Below are 25,470 nucleotides of genomic sequence, written 5' to 3'. Positions count from 1 at the left end.
CTCTGCTGGTTTACTCCAGCCTATAACATCCTGAGCTCCTTCATCTTCTGCAGATTGTGAAGACTTGAGACAAGCTGTACTCCTAAAGCTAACACCTTGTCTTTCTAGAACTAAAATGCTCTGGTCTATCTACCTCCTGGAACATCAGCTGCTCTAAATCTTTCCTCAAAAAGGGCTCTGCCTGCATGTTGCTGTAGAAAATGAAAGGTGACATGCTCAGAGGCTTTCCACTAGTGACTCCTTTTGCCTCAGAGCCCATCTCCTGCACTTGCTTTTCCCCATTGTTGTTACCTACAGTAACAAGAGCCACATCTATTCCTCTCCTTGTCAAATAACATGACAGATTTTTTAAATAACATCACCTTCGAGTGATGAAGAGAATCCCATGCAGCTCCAAAGAGCTGTGCTCATCTCACCCACACAAATGACATTTTCTTGTGTGAAACATTACCATCTCCCCAAAGACCCTTTCTCACCAAAGCAATACTTTGCTGTTTCTGTGGCTGATAGCTGCATACCCTTTACAGTGTCACCCAGAGAGCACCAAACACAACTCAGTTTAACAAGCACAGGTGCATATTCTCTGCAAAACACCAAAATCACTTCACTCACATCACTGTGTCACCATACCTGTCCTTATAAGCCACGCTTGGCACTCCCCCCAGCAAACACGATCCAGTCAATTGCCCTGCCCTTGACCTGTGCTAAGTGAGAAGGCCCAGAGAAAACCCTGAATTACAGACTTGCCTTTGAACTACACCTCAGCTGCAGGCAACCTGCCAGGTGTGTGCACCAAGCCGTCAGTGAGCAGGGGCTTGCCTTGCTCTGCTCAGCTCAGGCAGCTCTCTGGAGGGAATCTTAACCTCACAGCAATTTAACAAGGTCTCTGGCTCGTGGCACGTGCCACTCGCTTTTTCAGTTCCCAGCCTGATGGCAAAAATGGAATTCCAGTCCAAGCCTGAAGGGAACGTGGGGAGGGAGTGTGGGACAAAGGGAATTCAGCCCTGGGACTTTACTGGTGGCCTGCCACCAGTGTAAGAGATGTCAGAGCTGCACTCTGAGGCTGAGACAATGTACAGCCACTTTAACAGCTAGGAGCAAGTATGGCAAGTGCTGCTGAACTCACAAAGCATGCTGTCATTTTTCACACTGCTAAGCAAAACAGACCAAAGTGTTAACCACGAGGACCTGTTGTCCTGCCCTGGATTTTCCCTGATCATCCTCAGTGTGTGATTCTCTCTTTTATGAGTGTCTGAGCAAGCTCTGGCTCAGGGGACATGATACATTACGAAGCCTGTCAAGGGGGATGCCTTTAACACCTATTCCATTCACAGGTCTGGGAAGGGCCACTATTCCTTCTTCCTCTCCCACTAAGCCAGAACCTACACCTGGAGCTCACATCCTCCCAACAGCAGGCATGTGCTCAGGCAAACCTCCTCCCAGCCCCACTCACTGACAGCCAGGACTTGCACATCACAGCCCAGAGAGGAGGATTCCCACAACAGCCAGGCTGACCGAGATCCCTGCTCTCTGTGTGCCACCTGCCCCTTCCCGTGGAGTGGCTGCTGACTTGGACTAGTCCTGGAAGCTGCCTGGCCCCTCCAGGACTGGATTCAGCTCAGCAGAATCAGCTGGGCCTGAGCACAAATGAAGCAAAGGAGCAGCAGGGCACAGCCGCCTCCCTTCTGCCGCGCGCTGCACCAACACAGCCTTTCTCCCACGTGGTAAGTGGGGTGGTGTTTTTTCCTCTTCAGGCAAAAACGGGGAGCTCCTTGGTCTAATGAGAGTTTTCTCTATCTGCAGACACGGTTTGATCTTGCTCTGCACGTTCAACTTGCAGATGACTCCTTCTGTTAGAGATGGTGTTAGGCTTGGGTGGGAAACAGCCTCCTGAGCAGGAAAATTAAAGGCAAACAAAACAAATGAAGGAAGAAAAAAGCTAAAGCAAATATCTTTAATATATTGAGATAATAAGAGGCCTGGCAGCAGTTTTCTAATTGTTCTAAGGGGCTGTATTTCACAACCTTCTTCACACCTGCCAGTCACAGCATCTCAGTCCTGACCATCCAGGCTTCTCTGTCACTTCATTCTTCTGTATCTTCCTTGGCCAAAACTGTATTCTCACATGGTCTCTTATAGTTCCCTAAGCAGTAAAAGCACCCAGTGACCACGCTATACACAAAAAAACCAAATGATGCTCTGCCCAATTTCACAGACTCTGCTTTTTCCTTGTTTTCCTCTAACCACCTCATTTTTCCTGAGGGACACAGCGACAGGAATGCCACATTAACTGCCAGCCCCATGAGAAGACATCTCAATCACCCATTATAAGCAAGGATCAGACCTCTCAAGTCCCCTGGCCAGGCTGTTTCTGCCCTTGCAGTAACCCTGCAGCATGGCTATCACTGCCACTTCTTATCTTATCTGCTCAAACATTGTCTGCCAGGGGCAGACGGGGAGCCAGACCTAAACAATGATGTGAAATGAAGGCTTCCTCCCAACACAGTCTTGAACTTCTGATCAAACTGATCACTCCTCAGCAACATAACAAGCCCTGTTGGGGGTTTAAGGGCTTTAAAATCCAGCTCAAGGGAATGCAAAGAGGAAGCAGGCTTCCAAAAAAACAGCAAAGCTCTCGGTGCATGCAAACATTCTCTCTGGGTACCAGCCATGTGTACATGTACATACACAGACACGTGTAGAAACAAATAACAAATATACACCACGGGGATGTTTGGATTCCTCAGTGAAATTCTTTTCTGTTAAAAATAAATAAATAAAGGAGGGGGTTTAGCTCCATAGAGCTTAAAACACAGCTGAAGCAGCAGCAACTTTTCCAAAGCAAAGGAGCTGGTATTTTTTAACTGCATTAAAATTCAGACGACTCTGCACTAGAATTTGATGCTTGTTAGAGAAAATAAGTTTTTCTATGCTTCAGTAAGAGTAAAAAAAATCCAATAAAAATGAAACAAAACAAAAAAAACTAAACCCAGGAAGTAGCAAGACTTTTGCCTCCATCAGGCCACTTCCTACCAAGACTATAAGCTTTAATCTGTGCCATTCTTGGGCAGACCTGTTGACATGATTAACATCAGAAGTACACCAGCTGCACTGAAGTGCACGTCTGGCCTCTGCTCAGATTAACTGCCCTTTCTTCCAGGGAGCCTCAGGTAGAAGTTCTAAAGGGAGATTTAGGGTTTCCAAGGGTGGAAGACATCCCAGCCTGCCCAAGGCCCCATTCATTCCACCCGCAGTGGGACCATGTGAGGAGAGGAGACAAAGGACTCTGCAGATTCAATGTGAGTCAAGCAAAAGCTGTTTACTGGGCTTGTAAACGTTGTTTATATTTACTTCTTGTCTTGTCACACATTGTTTGATTGGTAGCTCTGCTTTGTCCACGAGGCAAGCAGGCATCTTTTTCTTAATCTAACTGGTCGATGCTGTAAGTGACATTTTACTTGGGTTGACACCCCTTTTCTGCTTCTTTCTTCTCACAACATCAGCTTTTTTATCCCCAAAGATGACCTTGTTCTTTAGTTCCAGAGGGTCAGGCTGGTTCATTCAGTACACGTCCATTTTCCTGTAAATATGATCCTACAACCATGCCCACAGCTCCACCAAGGCCTCAGCACAGGCTAGCTCCAGAGCCTCTGTGGGGCTTTGTCAGGGACTATCTTCTTATAGAAGAAGATATTCTAGAAGATATTCTAGATTTATTTGGATTATAGATTTCTGCAGATTTTTTTTCTGCAAGTTACTTATCACACACAGTCTGTCCTTCCAGACCTTTCTGGAAACAGCTGCAGGACTTTGGGGCTGTCTGGTGGTCCTGTTCCCCCCCTAGAGCCCGTGCCCATTCTGAATCTCATTTGTGCATTTGTGTTGTGCTTATCTCCAGGCACTAACACGAGGGTATTTGTCCCAGAAAATGCTGCCTCCCTCCACATGGCCCCTGTCTCCAGCCACATCCTCTTCCTTCTCACAATATGTCATTTCCAACAACCCTGGGCTGTCATTTCCAACAACCCTGGGCTGGCTCCACAGCCCCCTGACAATGGGTGTTTGAGACAAACACAGAGCCCTTCTGGGCTCTGCAGACGCTGTCCCACAGTGCAAAAAGGGCTGGCACTTGTGCGTTCCTGCACCAACCCCTGCATCATCACCGCTGCGGCAACACCTGGCAGCTCAGCACCCTGCATGCCCCAAAAGCACTGCAGAAACTCAGGTTCTCACTGATCCCCCCACAGGTGCACTCAGGCCCTTCAGGATGTAGCAATTATCTCCTATTATTCTTGTAACCTTGAACAACTTTGGGAAATCCTTCATGTCCTGCTGGGAAATCTCGTGTGGGTTCATTCCACCCTTGCACTTCACCCACGCAGTGAACTCTGAACCAGCTGACACCACAGGACAGCACAACCCAGCCACTTCTTAGCTTGCAAACTCTCAGGCACACATTGAACACAGAGGAATTACAAATCTGTGCAGGGATACCGATCAATAACCTCACCCTTCAGCAGCACTGCCAACCCCTGCAGCTCCCAGCCCCTCTTGCCATGCCCAGCTCCTGCTCCCAGGTGCTGTGCCAGTACAGGGACATAAGTGACCAGGGCTGGAGAGCTGAACTGGGCACCAAACTCCAGGGATTTCTCTGAATTCCCAACTGTCCTGTACAATACAGCCAGCAGCAGCACCACCCCAAACAAGCAGGGCAAAAGAGATCTCATAAAACCTCTCTTCACACACCTCCTGGCATTGTGAGGGCAACAACAGTGGCTTGAACCCCTCAAGCCATGCTGGATGTTACAAAAGAACTTAGTTAGAGGAGCCTAAAGCAGCCCCAAGGTGCAGGTCTTGGTGAAATCACTGTGCACATCAGATTGCTGGCCCAGAGCTCAACATCACACCCAAAGGCAGTGGCAAGCCTTGACTAGGTGTGCGAGTGAATGCTTCCTTTCATCAGTGATTAAGCCACACAAAAAAGGCAAAAGTACCACAGGAAAAGAAAAATATAAAAATATATATTTCCTTTTTTAGCAATACAGTTCAGGACAATATTCCAGGCATCTTACTGTTTCTGCAAGGACAGTGAACAATCTCAAAAATCTTGATCCCATAGGAAATTGTCACAAAACTTCCAGGCACAGGGGCTGCATTTCACCACTTCAAAACATTCCCCCAGCAACAATTACCAGCTGGCCTTTCAGCTGTGTATGATGGGGCAGTGAAAGCACACTGCATTGAAGTTCTCCCCTCTTCACCATTTCCATAAACATTTAGGTCAGGTGCTGCAGAGCAGCATCACTGCAAGCTCCTTCAAGTTTCATTCCAAGAGGGTCAGGATCAGCCACCCTCTCTCTCACTGAGTGCAGGAAGCAGAAGAATGAGAAAGCAAGTGAAGCTGTCAATACAGGGAATTGTCTGTATGCCATTCCTCTGTGAAAACACAGGCACTGTGGAACCCTAAAGGACCTTTTCAGGCACCATGTCACAGCTAACAGCTAATACAGCAGGAAACGTTAAGTCAAATACTGTATTAGCCAAAACTACAACAAATAAACAGCAAAGCAGCCATGCCTTGCATAAAAATGAAACCCTAATGAAGAAACCCAGTACAGTTTGTTGATACCATGTGCAGTCTAGGCTACATGCATAATGTAACAGTGCAACTGCTAACAGCAGGCTCACAGAAGATAATTTACACTTGTTTTTATGGACATGAGGAACTGATCTTTGAAGTTGTCCCTAATGAGATGCTGCTTGGCCCTAACAGCATCCTGAGAGAACATGCTGGGGTTTGGTTTTTTTTTCCCCCCCTCCCCTGCATCCGGTGCATATTTATGATGCAGAATCCAGAGCTATTTAAATGGCACACGTGCACTGGTGTCCCCTCCCTGTGCCATCACCACTCTCACAGTGGGGGAAATACCTCCTAAAATGTGTCCATGCAGCTCCAAGCCTTTGCTGTAATTACCCGGCCCACCTTTGCTAAGCACCAGAAGATGCACAGGGGTTAATGAAGATGGTTCCTTCTCCCCTGAGCTGCTGACCTCAGGAGTTGATCGGAGCTGCCAGGTCAATTGGCAGCTGGATCACACATGGCAGAGGGCACGATCCAACCACAGGCACAGGATCCCCAGGGAACACAAGTGCAGCTCCTCTGCAGCACTTTGCAAAAACACAGGCAGCAGCTCGTGGTGAAAAACTTCACAACAACAAATTTCCCTGAGCAGCACATGGTGAAAAACTTCACAACAACAAATTTCCCTGAACGGCTACTGTTTTCATAAAAGAACCAGAAAAAAAACCCTATTTTTTGCTGTTTTTGTAAAAGAACCACAAAAAACCTAATTTTTACTGTTTTTGTAAAAGAATGACAAAAAACCTATTTTTTTCATCTTGTAGAGAAATCTCCAAAATGTTAACAAGAGCGACTTCTCTCCCTAAGTAAACTCCAAAAAGACTATTTCAAAAGTAGTAAACTAACTATAAATTTGAGGTTTTGTTTCTTTACATTACCAGTAAAAAAAAAATTGTAAAGAGAAGAAAAGTATTCTAAAAATCTGTTTTAATTCTTACAACTTTTTTTCTTTAGTTACTACTAATAAAATTTTCTTTATCCCCTTTTAAAATTTTAAACCTCCTTGACCTTTCTCCTAATCCTGTCCTCCCACCTCACAACAAAAAATAAGTACATAAGTAATTAACCAACACTAAAACCCACCACATTCATCAACACATTAGTTTAAAAAAATCTCAAAATTAAAGAAACCTTAAACTAACAGACAAAAAAACACTACAGGAAAAGGTTTTTGCTGTACCCTAAGGCTACACCCACCTGTGACAGCCTAAATTTTACTCCCTCTTCCACAGTTCTCCCAGGCAGAGCCATCCATAGACCTTGCTTCTTGATTATCCCTGCTTCAGGTCCAAATATTCAAGTAAACTAAGTGCAAATTAAGGCAGTTCAAGAAAATTTTTTATGCTCCATTCAAATGTTTCTTCTGCAGCTTTTGGGAGGGGTGCTAAAATCAGAATAGTATAATAAATAAATAAATTTATATTTTTAGTCTATATGATACAATATAAACATGCTATCATATAATATTGTTATATTATATTATGTTATGTTATATTATGTTATATTAAGTTATATATTACTTCAGTTATACCATCAGAGAATCAGCATTTAAACTCTTAAATTTCTGTCTTTTTTCTGTTTGGAAAATAGAGAGGAGGGAAAAAAGATCCCTAAATTCTTGGAGCATTCCTGTCAGCACTGTCTGTGCTGTATGAATGCAGAGCGTGCTGTTTAGGATTAGGTGACTCAGAGGACAGTTTGCAGGATGCTTGATTTTTTCATTTAGAGCTCATTATCTAATAACACACTAAACAAACAGAAATGCAACCCCACTGACAGGCATTTGGTACCTTCAAAAAAAAAAAATACCAAGCAAAAACCCACAAAAACCAACAAAACACAAAAAAATATTCTTCTTTAATTCCTATAAACACCCTCTTGGTCAGCATGACCGTGCTTCCATGCAAGCAACTACAAGGCATAAGTCTGGAAGTTCAAAATCTAAAAACCCTTTTTGTTAGGAAAATAATGAAACACATACAAAGACACAAAAGACAGGTTCCAACTCAGCAATATATATCATATATATATAAAAATCACACTGCTGCACTTCCTGCTAGGGCATGAAAGTCTTTAAACACATATGCAGGCAGTAAAATTTTGATAAATAAATATGGCTATATGTGCAAGGCGTGCTAAGAGCTTCACCTCAGGCCAGCATCTTATCTCAGGTTATTTCTGGGTATTTGAGATCATTTATACACTTCTCTACTTCCATTTATTGGTCATCTCCAGTACATTCCTTCTATATGTTATTATGTAAGTGTCTGGACCCAGAGAAATGGCACTGTCTCTTTATAGACAGATATACAGAAAATTGCCATGTCTTAGTCCAAATCTTCTACAGGAACCCATTTAATTTGAACTAATTAATAAGAACTAATAATTTAATTTGAACTAATTAACATGAAAAAACCTCTACCAACTTCCTGGCTAGAGGAGTTTCAGTTCATCCCTTTTAACTCTCTGCTGAGTGAGATGATTCACAAGAGGTGAATGATATACATTTGTGTGTATATCTATATTTATATATAGATATATATATATAGATATACATTTCTCATGCTGTAGAATGACATCTGTAAAAGCTGCTGAGGAACACTCACTGAAAGTAGTGACAGTATGAAATGATGGTGTGAACACACTCAAGGAAACCAGGTGATCCAAAATTCATTTTCAACCTCAATTAATATTCCACTTGACAATCTAGACCGGATGCAAGGATTCTTTTCAGGAAAATACGCTCTGTAATAATGATACCTAAAATTAATGAGACAGAAGACAAAACAAAATCCCCCCAAATTCAGACCACTGTAATGCCCTGAGACCAGGGATTTCCCTTCTGTCCTCACTCAAAGACAATGAAGCCTTCATGCTACATACACACATTTTTAAAGCAACCTGTGTCCTCCAAGGCACAGAGTGGTGGTGACAGATAACCAACAAGAAATGAAAAGTCCATGCACTAAAGTCTGTGCTTTGTGCCAGTGACGTGCCAGGCTCTGAGAGGAGCAGCGTGTGTGATCCTGCCATGAAGGCAGCAGCCAGGCAGAGCAGCTGAGCAGAACATCAACAAAGGTCACACTGGAGATAAAAAAAAAGGGGGGAAAAAAAATCATATACCACCCTTAGCATTACCACCAGCATTTTAATTCTCTGAGGGTGTCTGAAATTCCTGCTACAGCATTTGATCTTCTCAGTCTCATTATGCATTTGTAGAAGAACTGTCCTCAGAACTTGATACCAACAATTAAAATCACCTCCAAAACATCTAAAAGTCACAATATGAATCATAACTGTCTCTCAAAAACCCGAAGAGGGTACATAGATGGAAACTTTCAAGGTACAGAATAGTATCGAGAGCAGAACAAAATTAATTCTTCTTGCTAACAGCCCTTGTTTAAAAACAAGGTGATAAAAAAATCAAACTAATATCAAGAGAGATATAATCAAAATGAAACAATTATATATAAAAACTTTCAAGTAATTAAAATATTACATTATATATAAAATATATACTATATATAATTATATCTAATAGTATATAATGCATATTTATATTTTATATATAAATATGTTTGTATTTTATATTTCTCTATACATTTTTTCATATATGATTGTGTATTTTAGTTTTAATTTATTCACTGCTTTGCACCAAAAGTGAATGCCTGGATGACTTTAAATTTACAAAATAAACACTCCACAAAGGCAAAATTTCCCTCTTCCTTAATATCTGTCAATTACCATAATCTTATATGCACACTGCTAACAACCAGAGAAAAGAAGTCCTTGAAAGAATCATTGCTTAAAATTGAGGGAGCCGCTTAATCTGGCATTTTGAAGTAGCAGGTCCTGTCCCACTGGAGGCAATAATGATGTCACTAATCACTGCAATTCACAAGTACAGGACAAGGCTCTATTTATTAAATATGCTGGCTGACGTGAAATTTCAATTCTGAACATTATTTTCCCCAAAACTACTGCTTCACCATTCACAGGAGAGCAAATAACCCATTGTTAATGCTCACTGCTGGCCAGAAGTGGCTATAAGAAAGGAGTAATTAAAAAGTAATGACTTTTTTTCCTTTGTGCTGCCTGTATGAGAGGAGCAGGAGGGAAGACAGACTGGCCTGGCACCTTTTCCTTCCCATCGACTGATGCAGTATCCAAACACTCAGGAGTGATGTGCTCACGGCCACTCCACTCCATCCCTCATCCCAGGGACATGGTCAAGGTGTAAACAGCGAGTTTGCTGCTCACAGCTCCGTCAGAGCCAGCCCCTCCATCTCACACTCCTTCCTCCTGCCCTCCCCCAGCCTCCCTCCATCTGCTGCCCTCCTGGGAAGGCACAGCTCCCCTTAATGGCTCTGTGCTTTTAAGTCTAATGTGCTGGATATAAGTTAATGCCCACTACACTAAGTGGAGGCTCTGCTGCAGGGAAGCCTCTGGTGCTGGTTTTTTTTCCCTGTCAACAGCCAGCAGAATCTCTGTAGCCCTGATGTCAGCCAGGCTGCAAGGAAGAGAGGGTTTGGGAATGTGAAATTCACGACCTGCAACAAAAACGAACCTTGAAAGACACTACACTGAACAGTAGTTTAAATAATCCTTCAGTAAAAACAGGAGATGGTTGGGATTTTATTTGTCACTCCCCTCAAATGATTTAAATTTAGAAAATATGCCCACTATAAAATAGGGCATATAAAAATAAGGGCAAGCATTTCTCTGTCAGTGGAGAACAGAGGTGAACTTGGCTAGCAGCAGAAATTCATGTCCTGAAGACAACTGTATTTGGGGATTATGAATTCTGGATTATGTCCTGAGCCATCCTCTGCCCTCTCTGAAAGCTCCAGCACTGCTCATGGCCCAGCCCTCTGTGCCAGCAGCAGATCCTGCAGGATACACAGAGCCCCAGAGCTGGGAGCAACCTCCAGCTTTATCGAGGTCATGACCAGGCTGTAACTCTTCAGGAGAGAAATAAAATGACTGCAATGCCAGGTACCTAAACTTTATTGTTTGGAACCCAAACTTGCTGCTTTCTGCTCCAACCACTTGGTACTGCTCCAGGAACGTTGCTGGGTGCAAGATTATCCTACCCTAACTTTTTGTCGGAAAAAGGCAGCAAAATAAAACCCATTAAATGGAGTCTAGTCTCATTTACCACAGGACAGAATTGGTTTGGCTTCAGTGTTTTAAATGCACACATGTTCGCTGGTTTATGTCCTCTTAACTTGCTGGATTTTTTTTTTTTTTAATATCTTTAGCAGTTAACATATTGGTTTATATTGTGGTGGACCTGGCAGTGCTAGATTAATGGCTGGAGCTGATAATCTAGCCTCAACAAATCCATAATTCAGTCACAGCTTCCTCCTCATTAAAAACAAGCACACAGTAACACAAAACTTCAGCTACAGTACACCACCTAAAAAACTGCAACCTCAATGCAAAAACTCGCATCAGAACTGAAGGGAAATGGGTGAGACCCGAATTTCCAAATCCCAGCAAACAAGCTGTATCTTCTGAGGTGGCTGCCATGAAGTATGTCATGAAGAGGCACACGGGCATGCAGCCTCTTCTGCACTGCTCTGATGCTCATTCCCTTCACAGAGAAGAGCTGAGAGCCACTCTCAGGCCCTCTGCACGCAGGAACAACCTCCTCGAGTCCATAAAACTGCAGCTGCACATGCCAAGTATGATTCAAACCACTGGAAACAAGAAGTCATTGCTCCAAGGACCAAAACTCACAGGCCTGCTGGAAAATCCACTCCTAGGCACTCGGAAAAACCTGGAATTATGCAGGGAATGATTTCCCCATGCAGCGTGGGGGGACTTCCTACCAGCAGGTAATGCCAACACCAGGCTGGGCTCTGCCTTCCCAGCAGCAGCTTCACAAGCTCAGTGCTCAGAGATGCTCTGAAGACATCCAGAGATGTCTTAAAGGCATGTCCCTGCCTCACTGTACTTCTGCTGTGCCCAAAAGCATTTATTTTCTCAAGTTACACTGTGGCATGTTACAGAATTCAAAAGCAAGCTGTTTAAGTGTTTCTTTGGCAGGGAGACACACTAGCCCTCCGTTTCTGAATTTTTCTGTGATGTTAGGCAACTGACTCCAAAATTAAGCCACCTCTGGGAGCTCACTATCAGAAATGTAAACTCAAAAAATTACCACGCCAACATTGAGTACAAAAAATCAATATCCACAACCAACAATTGATCACTTCTGAAATAAACTTCTTGCACTATTAAACCTCTTGCATCAAACATAAGCAAGCTGCATATAATAATATAACATAGAACACAGACATCTAAACTCACATTGTTTACAAGGTTTTCCTTTTGCTTATTTGTCCAACAAGAAAAAAAAAATCTAGCAGGGGGTTGCAAAAGAGAGAGTCAGATGTGTGATAGGTAGCTGCAGCACTTTGTTTGGAATAGCCATGTGTCACAGCAAAGGGAACAGGCTGCCTCATCCTGCCACTGGGAGAAAACCATGAGCCAAAAATTCTCCAGTGGGATCTGCAGTGTGGGGCCTGCAAACTTAGCTTTTAACTCTCTGTTTGCAAATCTATGCTCTAGAAGTTGTTTCACAGGACAGATTGTATCTCACCCTTCAAGCACTAAAAAAAAGCAAGAATCTGCTCCAATTCTGCAAGAATTCTGCAAGAATTCCACAACAATATCCCTACTGCCCTGGTATTTAAAACAAAAAAAAATTCACAAGTTTCCAGTGACAGCACAACATCCTGATTGCAACATAGATCCATCTCTTTTGTCAAACTATTTCACAGCAAAGAGTTTCCTGGGTGAGTACTGTGGCAGGAGCCACTGCCGCACAAAGCACTCCTGGTCAGATCCCATCATACATCTCCCAAAATGTTTCTGGGAGACACACACACACATTTGTGTGCTGTACATCAACTTGGAAGTACAACTCAGCTGTGTCTCAGTGTGACTGACCACTAAATGAACCCTACAGTCAACACTATAGTCAGATCATGTAATGAAATTTTCCTTTTTTCAATGCTCAGCTGCTGAGTGGGGCCTTAGAGATAAACGGTTTGTGACCTGAAGGCTTCTCTGCAGGATCCATACAGCACAAAAGAACACCAACACACATGAGCCAGACTGACTCCACAAGGTGTTTTTACAGCACACTTTCCATGAAAATCTTCCTCAGTCTCATTTCTGCACCAGAGGTGAACAAACACCCACTGGTGGATCCATAAGCACAGAGTTCATGGCTGGTATTTCAGCAGATACAAACAGCTTCCTTGCTGGGGTTTGGAAATTCAGGTCTTCCCCACTTACCTTCAGTTCTGATGTGGGCCATGAAGGTTGCAGTTTTTGGGTGGTGTGTTGTAGCTGAAGTTTTGTGTGGTCGTTTTTAATTAGGAGGAAGCTGTGACTGAATTATGGATTTGTTGAAGCTGGATTATCAACTCCAACAATTAATCTAGCACTGCCAGGTCCACCACAATATAAACCAGTAGGTTAATTGCTAAAGATATTTAAAAATTTTAAAAAATAAAATATTCCAGCAAGTTAAGATCACACTAAGCCAGCTCCCTGTGCTGGCTGCCCCTGTAACCCTCTGCTGGTGAGGCTACACCAAGAGAGAGATCACTGGAAGTAGCTCACGTGAAAAACAAAACAAAACAAAACAAAACAAAAACAAAAACAAAGCAAAAATGTGGATTGGAAAATTTTTGGAAAACCAAAACCCCCCCCCCCACCACAAGGACATTTGTACCCTGGACTGTCTCAGTGTCCATCCAGCAGCCCCCAGAAGGCTGTGCCAGCTCTCCAGGGGCAGGCAGGAGCAGCAGGTCCAGCTCTGAAGCCTTTCCCTGTAGCAGGGATCTCCCCCCTGCAGCCCTGAGTAACTCCAGGGACTGATGGATTGATTTTGAGAGGCACAAACTGCTCTGGCAGCCTGGGCCCACCAGCACAAGAGGGGTTTGTCACCAACTGAAACCAGACCTGGCTTCTCTCTTCGGGCAGGGTGATGTGGAAAGACAGTATTAACAGGGCAATGGTGAGAAAAAAACAAATACTTTAAAGCTACAGTATAAAAATTATTTTAAACCTATTTTTATAATAATAAGAATTTATTTATAATGATAATAATAATATTGGCACTTTTACAGCATTAGCCTTCTAGGGATGTCAGGCCATTTTTTTAAAGGTAAGTTGGTATTACTGCTTTTTACAATGACAAAAAGAAAGGTCAGAAATTTAATCAATTTTTCAGGAGTGCTTAGCATACGATGACTGCACTGTATAAATGCAATACAAAGGACCCAAATTTAAATTTGAATTACAAAACTGAGCCTTACATCACCTCTGTTAGGAACACTTTCAGTATGCTCCACCCCTCCAGCATACCAAATAAGTGTAGCTTCTTTAAAAAGCTATTTTCATTTTACACCTAAAATTAAAGTTTAGAACTTAGGTGCTGCTTAGGTTTTTGCACAAGTAACTTTGAATAGTGTAAAAATCAGTGAGATGGCAGAGATCTTCACTCACACAAACACGCACAGGCAGCAGGAACAGTTTTCCCAATGACAGGGGAGCAGCCAGGGAAGGGAGACTAAACCTGCACCAAGGTGAGCTCAGCATGAGCCAGGACCCCAGGAAAAAACCCTGGTTTAAGTGCACTCATTCAAAGTACTCCTGTTTCCACAACCAGAGCTTAAATGTCACTTGACTGTTTCAGAGAGTATTTATTATATATTTATAATAAAGAATTTTAAATACTACATTTTAGAATCAATACTTTTATCATAAATGTATTTATTATAAAGTAGTATTTATATAATTATTTATGTAATAATAAATAAATATGTATTTATTTGGAAAAATAAGTAGTGAAAAGAAATCTGAATGGTTATAAGCTGTGTATGCTTTTGTAAAAAAAAAATTTTTTAATATATATTTTTATATATTTTTAATATAATATATATAAAATATAAGAATAAATATATTTTTATTTATATATATAGTGTTATTAATGGCCATTTTATAAATAAATATATTTAATATATTATATATATATATATACTTATTTATAGATAGATAGATAGTGTTATTAATTGCCAGAACAACAATTTCCAGCAAAACTACACCAACTCTGTCACATCAGCAGCAGCTGAACCCGCCTGCCCAGGTACAGCTGACTGCTCTAAGACTGAATCTCTTTTTTTCTCAACCAACAACATTACATGTACCAGCTCCACTTTTCTGTAAATGTCAAATGAGTTCATATTTTGCTAACGCCAAATATCACAGGCCTTACATGAAACTGAAATCCAGGCTGCTGCAAATCAAGTCCATGATTTCCTACTAACCTCAGGGGGAGTTTATAAAGCCCATTAAATGCAGGATGTTTTCCCCAAGAAAACAAAAAAAAACCAACAAACCAAGATCCTCTCTGTCGAGGTTAGCAGTCTAATAAGACTCTAACAATGTAAGGTTTCAGCACAGCTGAAAGTTTTTCCTTCTATGACCAAATAGCTGTGGTTTTATTTTTTATTATTACATTCTGATTTTAAACCAGGATTTTTAACCACAGCTCTGATTTTAAGGAAGTTGCAGTATTTAAGTTTAAAATTATTTAAAATTCTGTCACTGTACCCTACTTTGAAGTTTCAGTTTTCTGTATTATAAATATAAATACATATATATGTATAGATATAGATATTAATATATACATATTTGCAAACAGACATTTACGTACTTTATTCAACCAGACACATATTTCTAGCAACATAAAACTCTGCTTATACTCTTTAAAATAAGAATATTCACAGGGGAGATTGCTCTAGTACAGAAAAGGCAGTAAAATTATATAGTTACAGATGGAAAAATGTATCTCCAGGTATGAATGAACTTATTTAGAGGACTTTTGCTCTGGCACAGAAACCCCTACCTTTCTCACTCCCCTACTATTGAATTCAAACCAGAACAAAGTGTTAACATTCAAACTACCCTAAAAAAGCCACCACTCTTCTAAAAGGCTCAGCCAGCAGGGGCTATAGCTATTTTATTATTTTATCTTCACAGAACTCCCCCATCCTCATCAGACAAAGGGGCATTTTCCATAATAGATACACCAGGTTTATTTCACTCTTCTCTTTTTTTTTTTTTTTTTCCTCCCTACAAGTAAATTGGGCGTTGCACCTAAACAGGAAGATTTTTCTGTCTGGTTAAAACCTAAGGAAGGAGTTTTTCATTTGAATTTGTCCCCAGGCTTTATCCCACTGCTGCTCACTGCAAGCAACCTCACACAGAATATTTCAAAAGTCTCAACAGGCTGAAAAGCTGGTTTGGTTTAAAAAATAAACAAACAAACACCCGAAAAACCCCTCAAACATACTCTTATACATCTAAGGAGCAAGAAGCACTTCCCTCTTTAAGTCACCATTCTTGCCAAAAAATTTGAAAGTATGAAAACTTTCAAAAGAATAATAATCAACATGAAGCCCAGAGAAGCATATTATAGTTGTTATAATATTAATAATATAATATTACAGTTATTTATTATTTTGCAGCTGCCCTTGAAAGCAGGGAGCTAAGATGATGCTGTTAATTAAAACTAAACACTAACTGGACAAAGCATTCAAATACAAGCACTTTGTAACAGTCAGAAAGCAACTGAGACCTGTGGGTGGGAGCATCGCTTCAAGATGACAAAATAATATTTAATATTACATCCCTTTATGCAAAACAATTGTGCAGCAAAAATTGCCTTTAGAATACCTGTTCAAACATAAATTAGTAAAGAAATAAAATTAAATAAAATTAAATGGTTGGACAAACTGATACAAAAACTACACAGACAAAACTGCTGTTGCTGCCAGCCCAAGCAAAGGGAGCTGTAATAAATATTCTGTTGTTAACTGACACTATGCTTAAACAAATTGACTAAGGAGTATAAAAAATACGTATAAAGATAAGAGAACTCTATCCCAGCTGATTGAGCTACATGAAAGGCACAAAATAAAGGTGAGAGAAGAAGCCCAGGGCACGTGAAGTGGCAAAGCAGTGCCAGTAGTGCCTTACTCACCAGATTTATGCTGGTGATGCTCCCTGGACTCTTCTGCTCTCTGTAAAATCAGAGTTAGGCCCAAAGGATACAGGACCTTTTGTAAGTGGCTCAGTGTAGGCCAAGAAACCAGTTCTCACCTTTGCACAGCATATCCATAAAGAAATTACTCCTAAAACAAATATTTCCTTTAGCAAAGAACACTGTCCTTAAGCTGCACCCAGCTCCTGATTTATGTCCTGCAGCAATAGATTGCCCTGCTGTTCACATACATGGCACAAAACTCAGCCCCCATGTTGTTCCACTCATTTCTCTTCATCCCATGATTTTTAAAATAAATTTTTCACTAGAGAATAAAGCCTCTTCAAACTCCCTCTTAGGGAAAAAAAAGAAAAGAAACCAACAAGCCACACACATACATTACTCTAAAAGACAGCAACAAAGAAAAGCAGACTGTAAAACCAAATCAAATCAATCCTGGCAGCTGCAGCAATGTAGCACTAACAGAGCCAGAACAGGGTAAAAAGATCATGGTTTCTTTGTTAATACTGCTTTTACCAATTTTCTCTTAAGACTTCTCACTTGATGACAACCTCTTTCAGATGAACACACGAAACTTCCATTACAATACATTAAAAGTCAAATAAAGACTCCATCTGAAGCTACCACAAAATCCAGTCTCCCCTCCCCAGCAACAATTCTGCTGTTCTCACATCACACAAACCCTCAGCACACTCAGATCTTCACCTCCTTGCTGTCCTCCACCTGGTAGGATCCCCTCTTTTGTTTCTCAACAAGTTTTGTAAAACCTGTCATTTGCTATCCAGCCCTGTACCTGAACTCAGCCCCTGCACTGGAACACATCTGTCTGCTTCCACTGTGAATCTGAGACTAATTCATTGCCAGTTTTTCAAAATTTTCATCTCCCTTTCATGTGCCACACCGTGCGCTGAACCCAAATTTCTGATTTTAAGGAAGCTGCAGTATTTAAAGTTAAAAATTATTTAAAATTTTCTCTCTGTACCATACTTTGAAGTTTCAGTGTTTATTTCAACTGCAGAGTTTTTCCAAACAAGTATCTTTCACGACATCCATCAAGTTAGTATCATTTTACACTATCACTTAGGAGTGCCTGTATGTTTGTGAGGTTTTTAAACAAAGCATGAGCAATTTTTACAGTGCTGAACACCACACTTAGTCCTAAATTCAGCTCCCACTCAAGTCAATCTCAACAGGAAGGGGTTCTTTAAAACTGCTTTCTGATTTTCTTTTGTTTGCTTTGAATTCGTTCTCTAAATAAGATTTGTACTTAATGTCAGTCAGAAGCACAGCCTGGAGTGCAAAACACGCAACAGAAATTTGCTGGCCAAAGGTCTGAAAAGTGAACTGAGACGAGGAAATGTTTCTAAAAATCAAAGTTAATGGGAAGTTTTCCACCTTGAAAAGAGAATGCACGACAGGCACTCGTCAGCATCCTTCCTGAAGTTGCCTTTAGGAACATTGTAACCACATGAAATCCTATTAGAAGGTGCTGAACTCCTACATTGTGACTCTTCCGGCAGGCTTCTACATAACAAAAATGCAATGAAGTACCATACAACTTTCCCCCCTTATTATGCAAAATCCTTATCAAATTCAATAGTGCGACATGGTTCAAAATCCTGCCTAACAATGGCTCGCAGGATGTCCAGGGATGTCGGCTTTGTTTTAGTTTCACGTGCTTTTCAGTCTATTAATGCTAAGAGAAAAAGAACCTTCACTAAATAACCGATAAAGATCAAACCCCACTAAACAATGGGAAAGAAATTCAGGAGTTGGAACTGGCGCTTTGCTGAGCAAGCAACCCTTTGTGCCTAGGTGCCAACCCTGGGTGCCACAACAGCCAGGAACAACGAGGTGAGGGAAGGAGGAACCTCCACTCCAGCTCCCCACTTGCCGTGCTGCTCCCTTGGATGGGGCCAGGGCTGGAGTTTGCAGGGAGGTGTCTGGAGGGTTTGCAGGGATGTGTTTGGAGGGTTTGCAGGGAGGTGTTTGGGGGTTTGCAGGGATGTTTGGAGGGTTTGCAGCTCGGGCCAGGGCTGGAGCTTGCAGGGAGGTGTCTGGAGGGTTTGCAGCTCTCCGGAGGAGCCGCGGGGCAGCCCCGGCTCCTTTGTGCGGCAGGTTGCGGGTGGAATGTGGAATGCGGCACACGTTCCGCTCGCAACCGGGAGGACAAAGGATTCGCTGATCGGGGGGGACAATTAGTCCCAATTAGGCCTATTTCGCAGCTGAGTGTAAGCTGCTGGGGGAAGGGAGCTTAAATCTTACAGCAATGGGTCCCTCAGGCGAGTGAAAGCAAGATCAGTGAAGTGACAAGCTTGAGAGCACGGGAGTGCCACCGAGGTGGTGGCACCTCTCATCCAGGAGAGGATGGAGCCCGCTCCTCAGCCCTCGCACACACCGGCTCCAAACCCCGCTGTTAAAAACAGCTCAGAAACTATTGTAAAATAGTTGATAATTGTTAAGCATGAACTGTTAGTTTAGTTGTTATATTGTAAAAGGGGTTAAAAGGGCAATTGTAAGAAATGCGGTACTCAGCGTGCCGTATTACACACAAGGAAAGGGCAGCACCCCCCAAGCGAAACGAGCCGGCCTGGACAGAACTGTAACGGGCCCATCAAGCGCCTTAAACCTTCCTGCAAATGAAGGAATCAGAAAGAAACCAATCCAAAGGGACAAAAAACAGGATTAAAAGGGGCATCTGAGCCAGGGAAGCTGTGCCGCTCCACCTGGGACATCGCTGCTGACGAAGATCCAGTGCCAACACCGCAGCATCCTCGATGGGAATGCTCCTGCTCGGCCCGCGGGCCCCCTTGCTTTAGGCCTTTCTTTTTTTTTTATTACAAAAAATGCTGAAATCACTTTAGTACCAGGAGTCTGGATCCATTTGTAACACTAACCATTCTGCCTCTCAGCTCCCGTGGCTAACTAAGGCAATTTCCCAGTTTTTCCGGCTGTCCTGGAGCAGCAGTCCCGGTGTCAGGCACACAGCAGGCACGCAGGCAGGGAATACTCACATGTGCACGTGGGGAGGCTGGAAGCGGCTCTGGTTGATGTTGTAGTGCGTGAACGCCTGCGTCGGGTTGGAGCTGTACTCATCCACCGTTATGGTAACTTTGCCTTGTGAAGGAATTCCATGAGCCATCCTTCCTCCTTATGGACATGAGCAGCTCACAGCTTCCCAAGGCCAGGGGCAGGGCAGGGCATCGTGCTCCGGGCGGATCCGGACTCCCAGCAGCTCCGCATCAACGCCGTGACCTCTGCCAGGAGAGACAGACAGCACACGCTGCTGTAAGCCACGAGATGTAAACACACACCGACCTACTGCTCCATGCTCTCCTGACTTCTGTTCAGATCGGAGACCTGTTCAGATCTGAGATCTTTTTCTATATTCCTGATGTACCCATCACCCCTCTCCACGCATTACTATTCACTTTGGGTTTTTTTTTAATTACCTCATCATCCAACTCCATCATCATTAGACACATCCAAAGAAGGAATGCTTCAAGTAAGGCTTTATCTTCAGGGGGTGGGGGAATAAAATATCTGTGTTGAAAGCTCCAGTTAAATACTCCCCATTTCGTATCCTTGATTTTAAATAACATCTCGTGTTCATTGCAACCATGAAAACTCACAAGTGGACCCACTTCCCGAAGGACAAAAGACTTTCCACAAATACGCACACTTATTTTCAAGCCGCTGCTGTGGCTTTAGAACACTAACAACTGAGAAACTTACAAGAAACTGATGTAAAGAACATGTTACAACAAAAGGCACACCCAAACACCTTTGAATGGAGGTGTTTATGTGCCCAGAGTATCGAGGCAATGTTAACAAAATATCCATATTATAGCTCACTAGCATTGAAAGTGGTTTGGATTCACATTTATCTGACTTAAGCGTGATTTTATGCAAAAATATTTCTGCATAAAAATGAAAGAAATAGGCTCTTCCCTCTCTCTGCATCCCTGCCTTTGGCTTCTCCAGAGTGCTCTTACACACACTTTGAGTCAGGCCTGGATGTGTACTGTGATATCAGCACAGCCCAACAGCCAGAACCTCCCGAACAAGCTCCGCTGAGCTTCCTGGGCAAAATCCAGCTTGGATTTCTCCGGTCAATAACCTGAGGATATCTCAGTGCCTTCCTTTCAGAGGGGCTCTGTGGAAATGGATCAGCCCATGGTCGAAGGATACTTTCAAGATGAGCAGCTCCGTAAAGGCCCCGTTTATGGGGCAGGTCCTCAGCTGGGACACGCTGTGCTAGCTGCCTGGACTCGGTGAAATCAGCACTCTCAGAACCCACTGAAATTCTGCCCTCCAGCTGCCTAGAGTGGACTTTCCCTACCTGCAGTGCATTTCACAAAAGTAAATCCTTGCTTCCTGGGAAGACAAAGAGATGGGAAAGAGAAGAGAATGACTTGAGCCCCGAGCATCAAACCAAGCAATATTTTTCCAGTGCAATTTCCCTGGACTTCTCTAGCTCCCAGATAGAAATGTGCTTGCCATGTGTAACGCTGAGCATTTGAAATCTTTGATTTGTATTCAAAATATATTTTTAATACAAAGACTAATTTCCAGTTTGGCATGAGGCACGATGAAAACGCTCTGCAAATGGCAGATGGCCTGCTATAGGCCATTTATTTTACTATTTACCACCTCAGGCCTATGTAGGCTTCCATATGTTGGTTGGGTTGAGACATTCTGCAACCTTCGTCCTGGTAGCTGGATTCTATCCTTCATCTTCTTTAGCGTTGGAAGGGAAAAAAGCAAAAGGAAAAAAATAAAAGGGGAAAAAAATTAAATGAAAAGGAAAAGCAGCAGCTTAAAAACTGTCACTAGAGATGGCAGAGCACTGTAACTGTGGTTACAGCCTGGTCCTCCCCTGTGAGACCTAGAGGACCTGTCTCATGAGAACAAGGTTTCAGCAGCAGAAATCAGCAAGGGCGAGCTTTGCTGGAACACATCTTTGCTGTGCTAGATGCCATGGAAGATGCTGCAAGAGCTGCTCACACAACATAGTGGTTACCACGCCAAGTTTGCAGATGTTTCCTGAATTTCCTTCACAATTGTATTTCAGCGTTATTTTGCATAACAGTAAAACACAACACCTGCTTCAAACTGCAGTCCTGCTCCAAGCGCTGCAGTTCTTTTGAGATAGAAACTATGAAGAGTGCACAACAGCAGAGCAGCATAATTGCCCTGTACTGAGAAGTAAATACAAATGAAAACATCTTCCTGCCAGAGAAATGACTGTCATTAACACGACAGGCCATCAGAGCTCCCAGAAAAAAAAAAAAAAATTAAAATAAAGAGTTTTTCTTTTACACTGCAAGAACTTGGGAGCCTTCATATATTAAGAAGTACTGTGAAAACTACATGTGTAATGTTATTTTTTTCCCACAATTAAAAGCAACAATATAAAACAATGCATTAAACCAACAACAAAAATATGCTTGGGCTTTCAAAAAAGCTAAATGACACTGTTTTCAGCAACCCAACATAAGAAAGGTCAGAACATTAAATTTCATATTGTAGTTCACTCATGGAAGAAAAATCTAATTTGTTCATGAGAATGAATTATACATAAAGATAATAGGCATTTTTTACAATGTTTGTAACAGTCCACGTTACAGAAAGAAATTGCAACTAACTGGCGTAAAACAAATGACAAAAGGACACTTAAAAAGCTGTATTAAATACTTTTAAGTTGACTCTCAGTCAGATTATAAGTGTATAAGCTGCAATTGCTTCCCACTGTTCTAATCTTTAATCTTTAAAATAAATCTGTACTTAAATTGAGACAAAGCTGAACAAAGCATCCTTTTCAAATTAAATTCAACAACAAATGCCAGACTGGAGGTAAAAAAAAAAGGTATAGTTTGAAGCTGGCTTCTGTGTCAATTCTCTTAATTTCCATTTAATACTCTATAGAGTACTACAGCTCAACTATCAGAAGTATCTAATTATTACCTTCTTTACTCTGAACGTCTCTGAAGAAAATAGAAGAAAGAAGCTGAACACTTCAAAACTTTAAAACAAACGGACTGGAGGTCCAAAATTTTAAAAAAAGAAAAGAAAAAAAAAAAGAAAAAAAAAAAAAAGAAAGAAATTAAAAGAGACTTCTTCCAATCGCTACCATTCTTCTTCCTCCAACTATGAGCACTACTTGAAGGTTACACACGGGAGATGAGTACAAAAAAAAAAAAAAAAAAAAAAGTTGGATTATCTTCCCATGTATCAAGTAAAACAACGCGTAGTATCTTCCACGCCTTTCGAGGCAGTTTTGAGTAAGAATGCCTGTATTAAAAACCCAAATGATGCTTTTCCAGCATGTTGCCTTTTCCCAGATCCAGGCTGTTACCCTTTCGCAGCGTCTATCTGTACCGGCAGCAAGACAGGAGATGTGCCATTGTACACCCTGCCCAGCGTTACAGGTATAAACCGGCGCTTTTTCGGAACAGGGCTGGCCCAAACGCGGGTGCAGCTAATTGTGAACCTGTACACTGCCGGCCTGTCAAAAAACTGCCACGAAATCTGCACAGGTAAGTCAGTTTCAGTGTAGCGTTACATCGCACAGTGACACAGAGAGCTCTGCCTATGCACGCGAAAAACCCATTTCCCCAAATAAAATATTTACGCCTTCCTCATCTGAATTTCAAAAATTCGCCTCTAGCTGGGCTCGGGCTCTAGCAGAGAACGCTGAAAGGCAGGAGCCGGGAAGGGTTAACCCCGTGTCAACACCTTCTGGTGATCCATACGCTATCCCGGCGCTGTTCCGCCGACACGGCAGCTGCACCCGCCCGCCCGGGGCCGCGCCTGGCCCCCGGAGCCCCCGGCACCCACGGTGCGCTCCCGGCCCCGGGGGAGCCGCCAGCGCTCCCCGAGATGCTGCGCTGCAGTTTGCCGACAACTCCGCGCTCCACTACCCACCGAGTCCGGCCGAGGCACCGGGGGCCGGACCCCGACTCTCGCCCGCCCCGTTCCCCCGCCGCCGACCCCCGGTACCTGGGCTGCCGGCCGCTCCCCACCTCCGCCCGCCGCCGGCTGCCGGGCCGCCCCGGCCGCGGCCCCGCGGGGCGCCGGGCTCGCCCCCCGGTGATTGATGGCTCCGGGTGGCCAATGGCTCCGGCGCGGCCCCGTCCCGGCGTGTGCCGCAGCCCCCGCCCCGCGCCCCCTGCCCCGCGCTGCCCCCGCCCCGCGGCACCGGGGGCATCTCTGCCCCGTCTGCGCCGTACGTGCCGCGCCGCACAAAGTTCACATGGCCCCCGTGCCACGGACCGAAGGGGCTGCCTGCGGGGGGAGGATGCTCGGCTCGGGGGAGGGATGCGATGAACTCCTCAGCAGCCGCGGGCGAGCGCGGCGGGGCCGGGCAGGGGTGGTGGGGGGCGATGCCCGCCGCTTTTTATTGCGGCGGTGCCGACCCCGCACCGCGCCCCCAACCCCTGCAAAGCCTCCAAGTGTCTGAGGCCTCCGGGATCAGGGTTTCAGAGCGGCTTCTCTGCCGGCGAAAGGGCGAGGGGCAACTCCGCCGGGGAACGCCGAGCCAACCCGCCTTTCCCTCCTTACTTTTGCGGCGTGCCCCCCCCCCTCGCCCCCATCCCCGGCTCCCTCATCCCCGCGCCCGCCGGGCTGCTCGGCGCTGCGCCCGCCGGCTGCCGCCCGCCCGCTGGCCCCAGCCAGCACAAAGCTCCCCGGCCTACCCTCCCGGCCCCGCCGCCGCCACCCCCGGCCCCGGGCCGCCGGCGCCCCGCCGCCCCCGCGCCCGGCCGGACAGCGGCGGAGGGCAGCGGGGGCACGGCCTGGGCAGCGGAGCAGGGCAGGGCAGCCTCGCTCAGCGCCGCCGACATCGCCGCCTGGGCTGCGGGGAAGCGCCGCTGCCGCCGCACCGACCCGACCCGACCCGACCCGGCGGGCTCGGGCGGTCACGGCGGGGGCGCGGGGGCCGCGTTCATCCTCAGCATTGTTTGCGGGAGGCTGGACCGGCGCCGCCGCCGGAGCTCCCCCCCCCCCCCCCCCCCCCCCCGCCCCCGCCACGCCCCCCCTCACCCCCCGCGGCCGGGGCAGAGCCTGCGCCCGACCCCGCGGCGGCGCCCGGCGGCGGCCCTGGCTCCGGCTCCGGGTCCGGCCGCGCTCCGGCTGCGGGAGCGGCAGCGGGGCGGCGGCGAGGGCGGGCGCGGTGCAGTGATCGGGGCTGCCACTGGGGTCAGGGAGCAGGCACCAGGAAACACGGCGGCCACGGCGCTGCTCGCACACACACGCACACACACAGAGACACGCACGGCTCCTCCCGCTGCCTCGCACTTCACCCCCCCGGGCAGGGAGGGAGGGAGCGAGCGAGCGCTGCTGCATTTCCCCAGTGCCGCACAGGCTCCCCACGCTGGAGCACGGCTCTCGCTGCCGGGGTCACAGAGCCGGAGCCCCCCGGGACCCCCTCCCCGCCAAGGGGCAGCGCCCCGCTCGCTCGCCCACAGACACGGCCGGCCCCGCATCGCCGAGCGGCTCGTCCGCTGCCCACCGAGATGACAAAATAAATAAGTAATAACCGCAACAATTAAAAACCCCCAAATCCTCGGAACAGGTTTTCGCATCTTCCGCCGCACCTTTCGTCGCCGGCTGTTGATGCGGTGCCCTGCTCCTTTGTAGGTAGGCTCACCTCAGCCACCAGAAACACCAGGGTTCGCCTTTGAGGCCGAGCATTGTCTCAGGGCAACTGGGGCTTTCCTATGGAAAAATAAAATCAGGGATGTGG

General features: G+C 44.8%; 2 protein-coding genes across 3 annotated transcripts in view; one reads left to right on the top strand and one right to left on the bottom strand.

Moving 5' to 3' along the window:
- Positions 1–23,761, bottom strand: part of MPPED2 (metallophosphoesterase domain containing 2) — a 111,702-nt gene extending 87,941 nt beyond the window's left edge. The window contains exons 1-2 of one of the 2 annotated variants that reach the window (XM_041485169.1): positions 23,727–23,761; positions 19,739–19,981 (exon numbers count right to left, since the gene is read on the bottom strand). In XM_041485169.1, coding sequence (XP_041341103.1) covers positions 19,739–19,866 — 128 coding nt within the window. In that variant the 5' untranslated portion in view covers positions 19,867–19,981; positions 23,727–23,761. Of the gene's footprint in view, positions 1–19,738; positions 19,982–20,176; positions 20,276–23,726 lie in introns of those variants that run through there. The other variant, XM_041485161.1, reaches the window with a different exon arrangement.
- On the top strand, positions 20,889–25,244 carry LOC121363103 (basic proline-rich protein-like). Its single transcript, XM_041485207.1, has 4 exons — positions 20,889–20,998; positions 23,069–23,263; positions 23,395–23,722; positions 24,066–25,244. The coding sequence occupies exons 1-4, from the start codon at positions 20,889–20,891 to the stop codon at positions 25,242–25,244; spliced, it is 1,812 nt and encodes a 603-aa protein (XP_041341141.1).
- Positions 25,245–25,470: the final 226 nt, after the last annotated feature.

The sequence above is a fragment of the Pyrgilauda ruficollis genome, unplaced genomic scaffold (genome assembly GCF_017590135.1).
Source record: "Pyrgilauda ruficollis isolate IOZ18807 unplaced genomic scaffold, ASM1759013v1 scaffold118, whole genome shotgun sequence".
In the NCBI taxonomy this organism is placed as follows: Eukaryota; Metazoa; Chordata; class Aves; order Passeriformes; family Passeridae; genus Pyrgilauda; species Pyrgilauda ruficollis.
This window is presented reverse-complemented; position numbering and strand designations above follow the sequence as displayed.

Bases quoted from the DNA above. Each gene is read 5' to 3' on its own strand.
- LOC121363103 (XM_041485207.1), top strand. From the start codon at position 20,889: ATGGATCAGCCCATGGTCGAAGGATACTTTCAAGATGAGCAGCTCCGT. The intron at 23,264-23,394 runs GTAAGTCAGTTT...ATTCGCCTCTAG, and splicing joins CTGCCACGAAATCTGCACAG to CTGGGCTCGGGCTCTAGCAG. The intron at 23,723-24,065 runs GTACCTGGGCTG...ACTCCTCAGCAG, and splicing joins TCCCCCGCCGCCGACCCCCG to CCGCGGGCGAGCGCGGCGGG.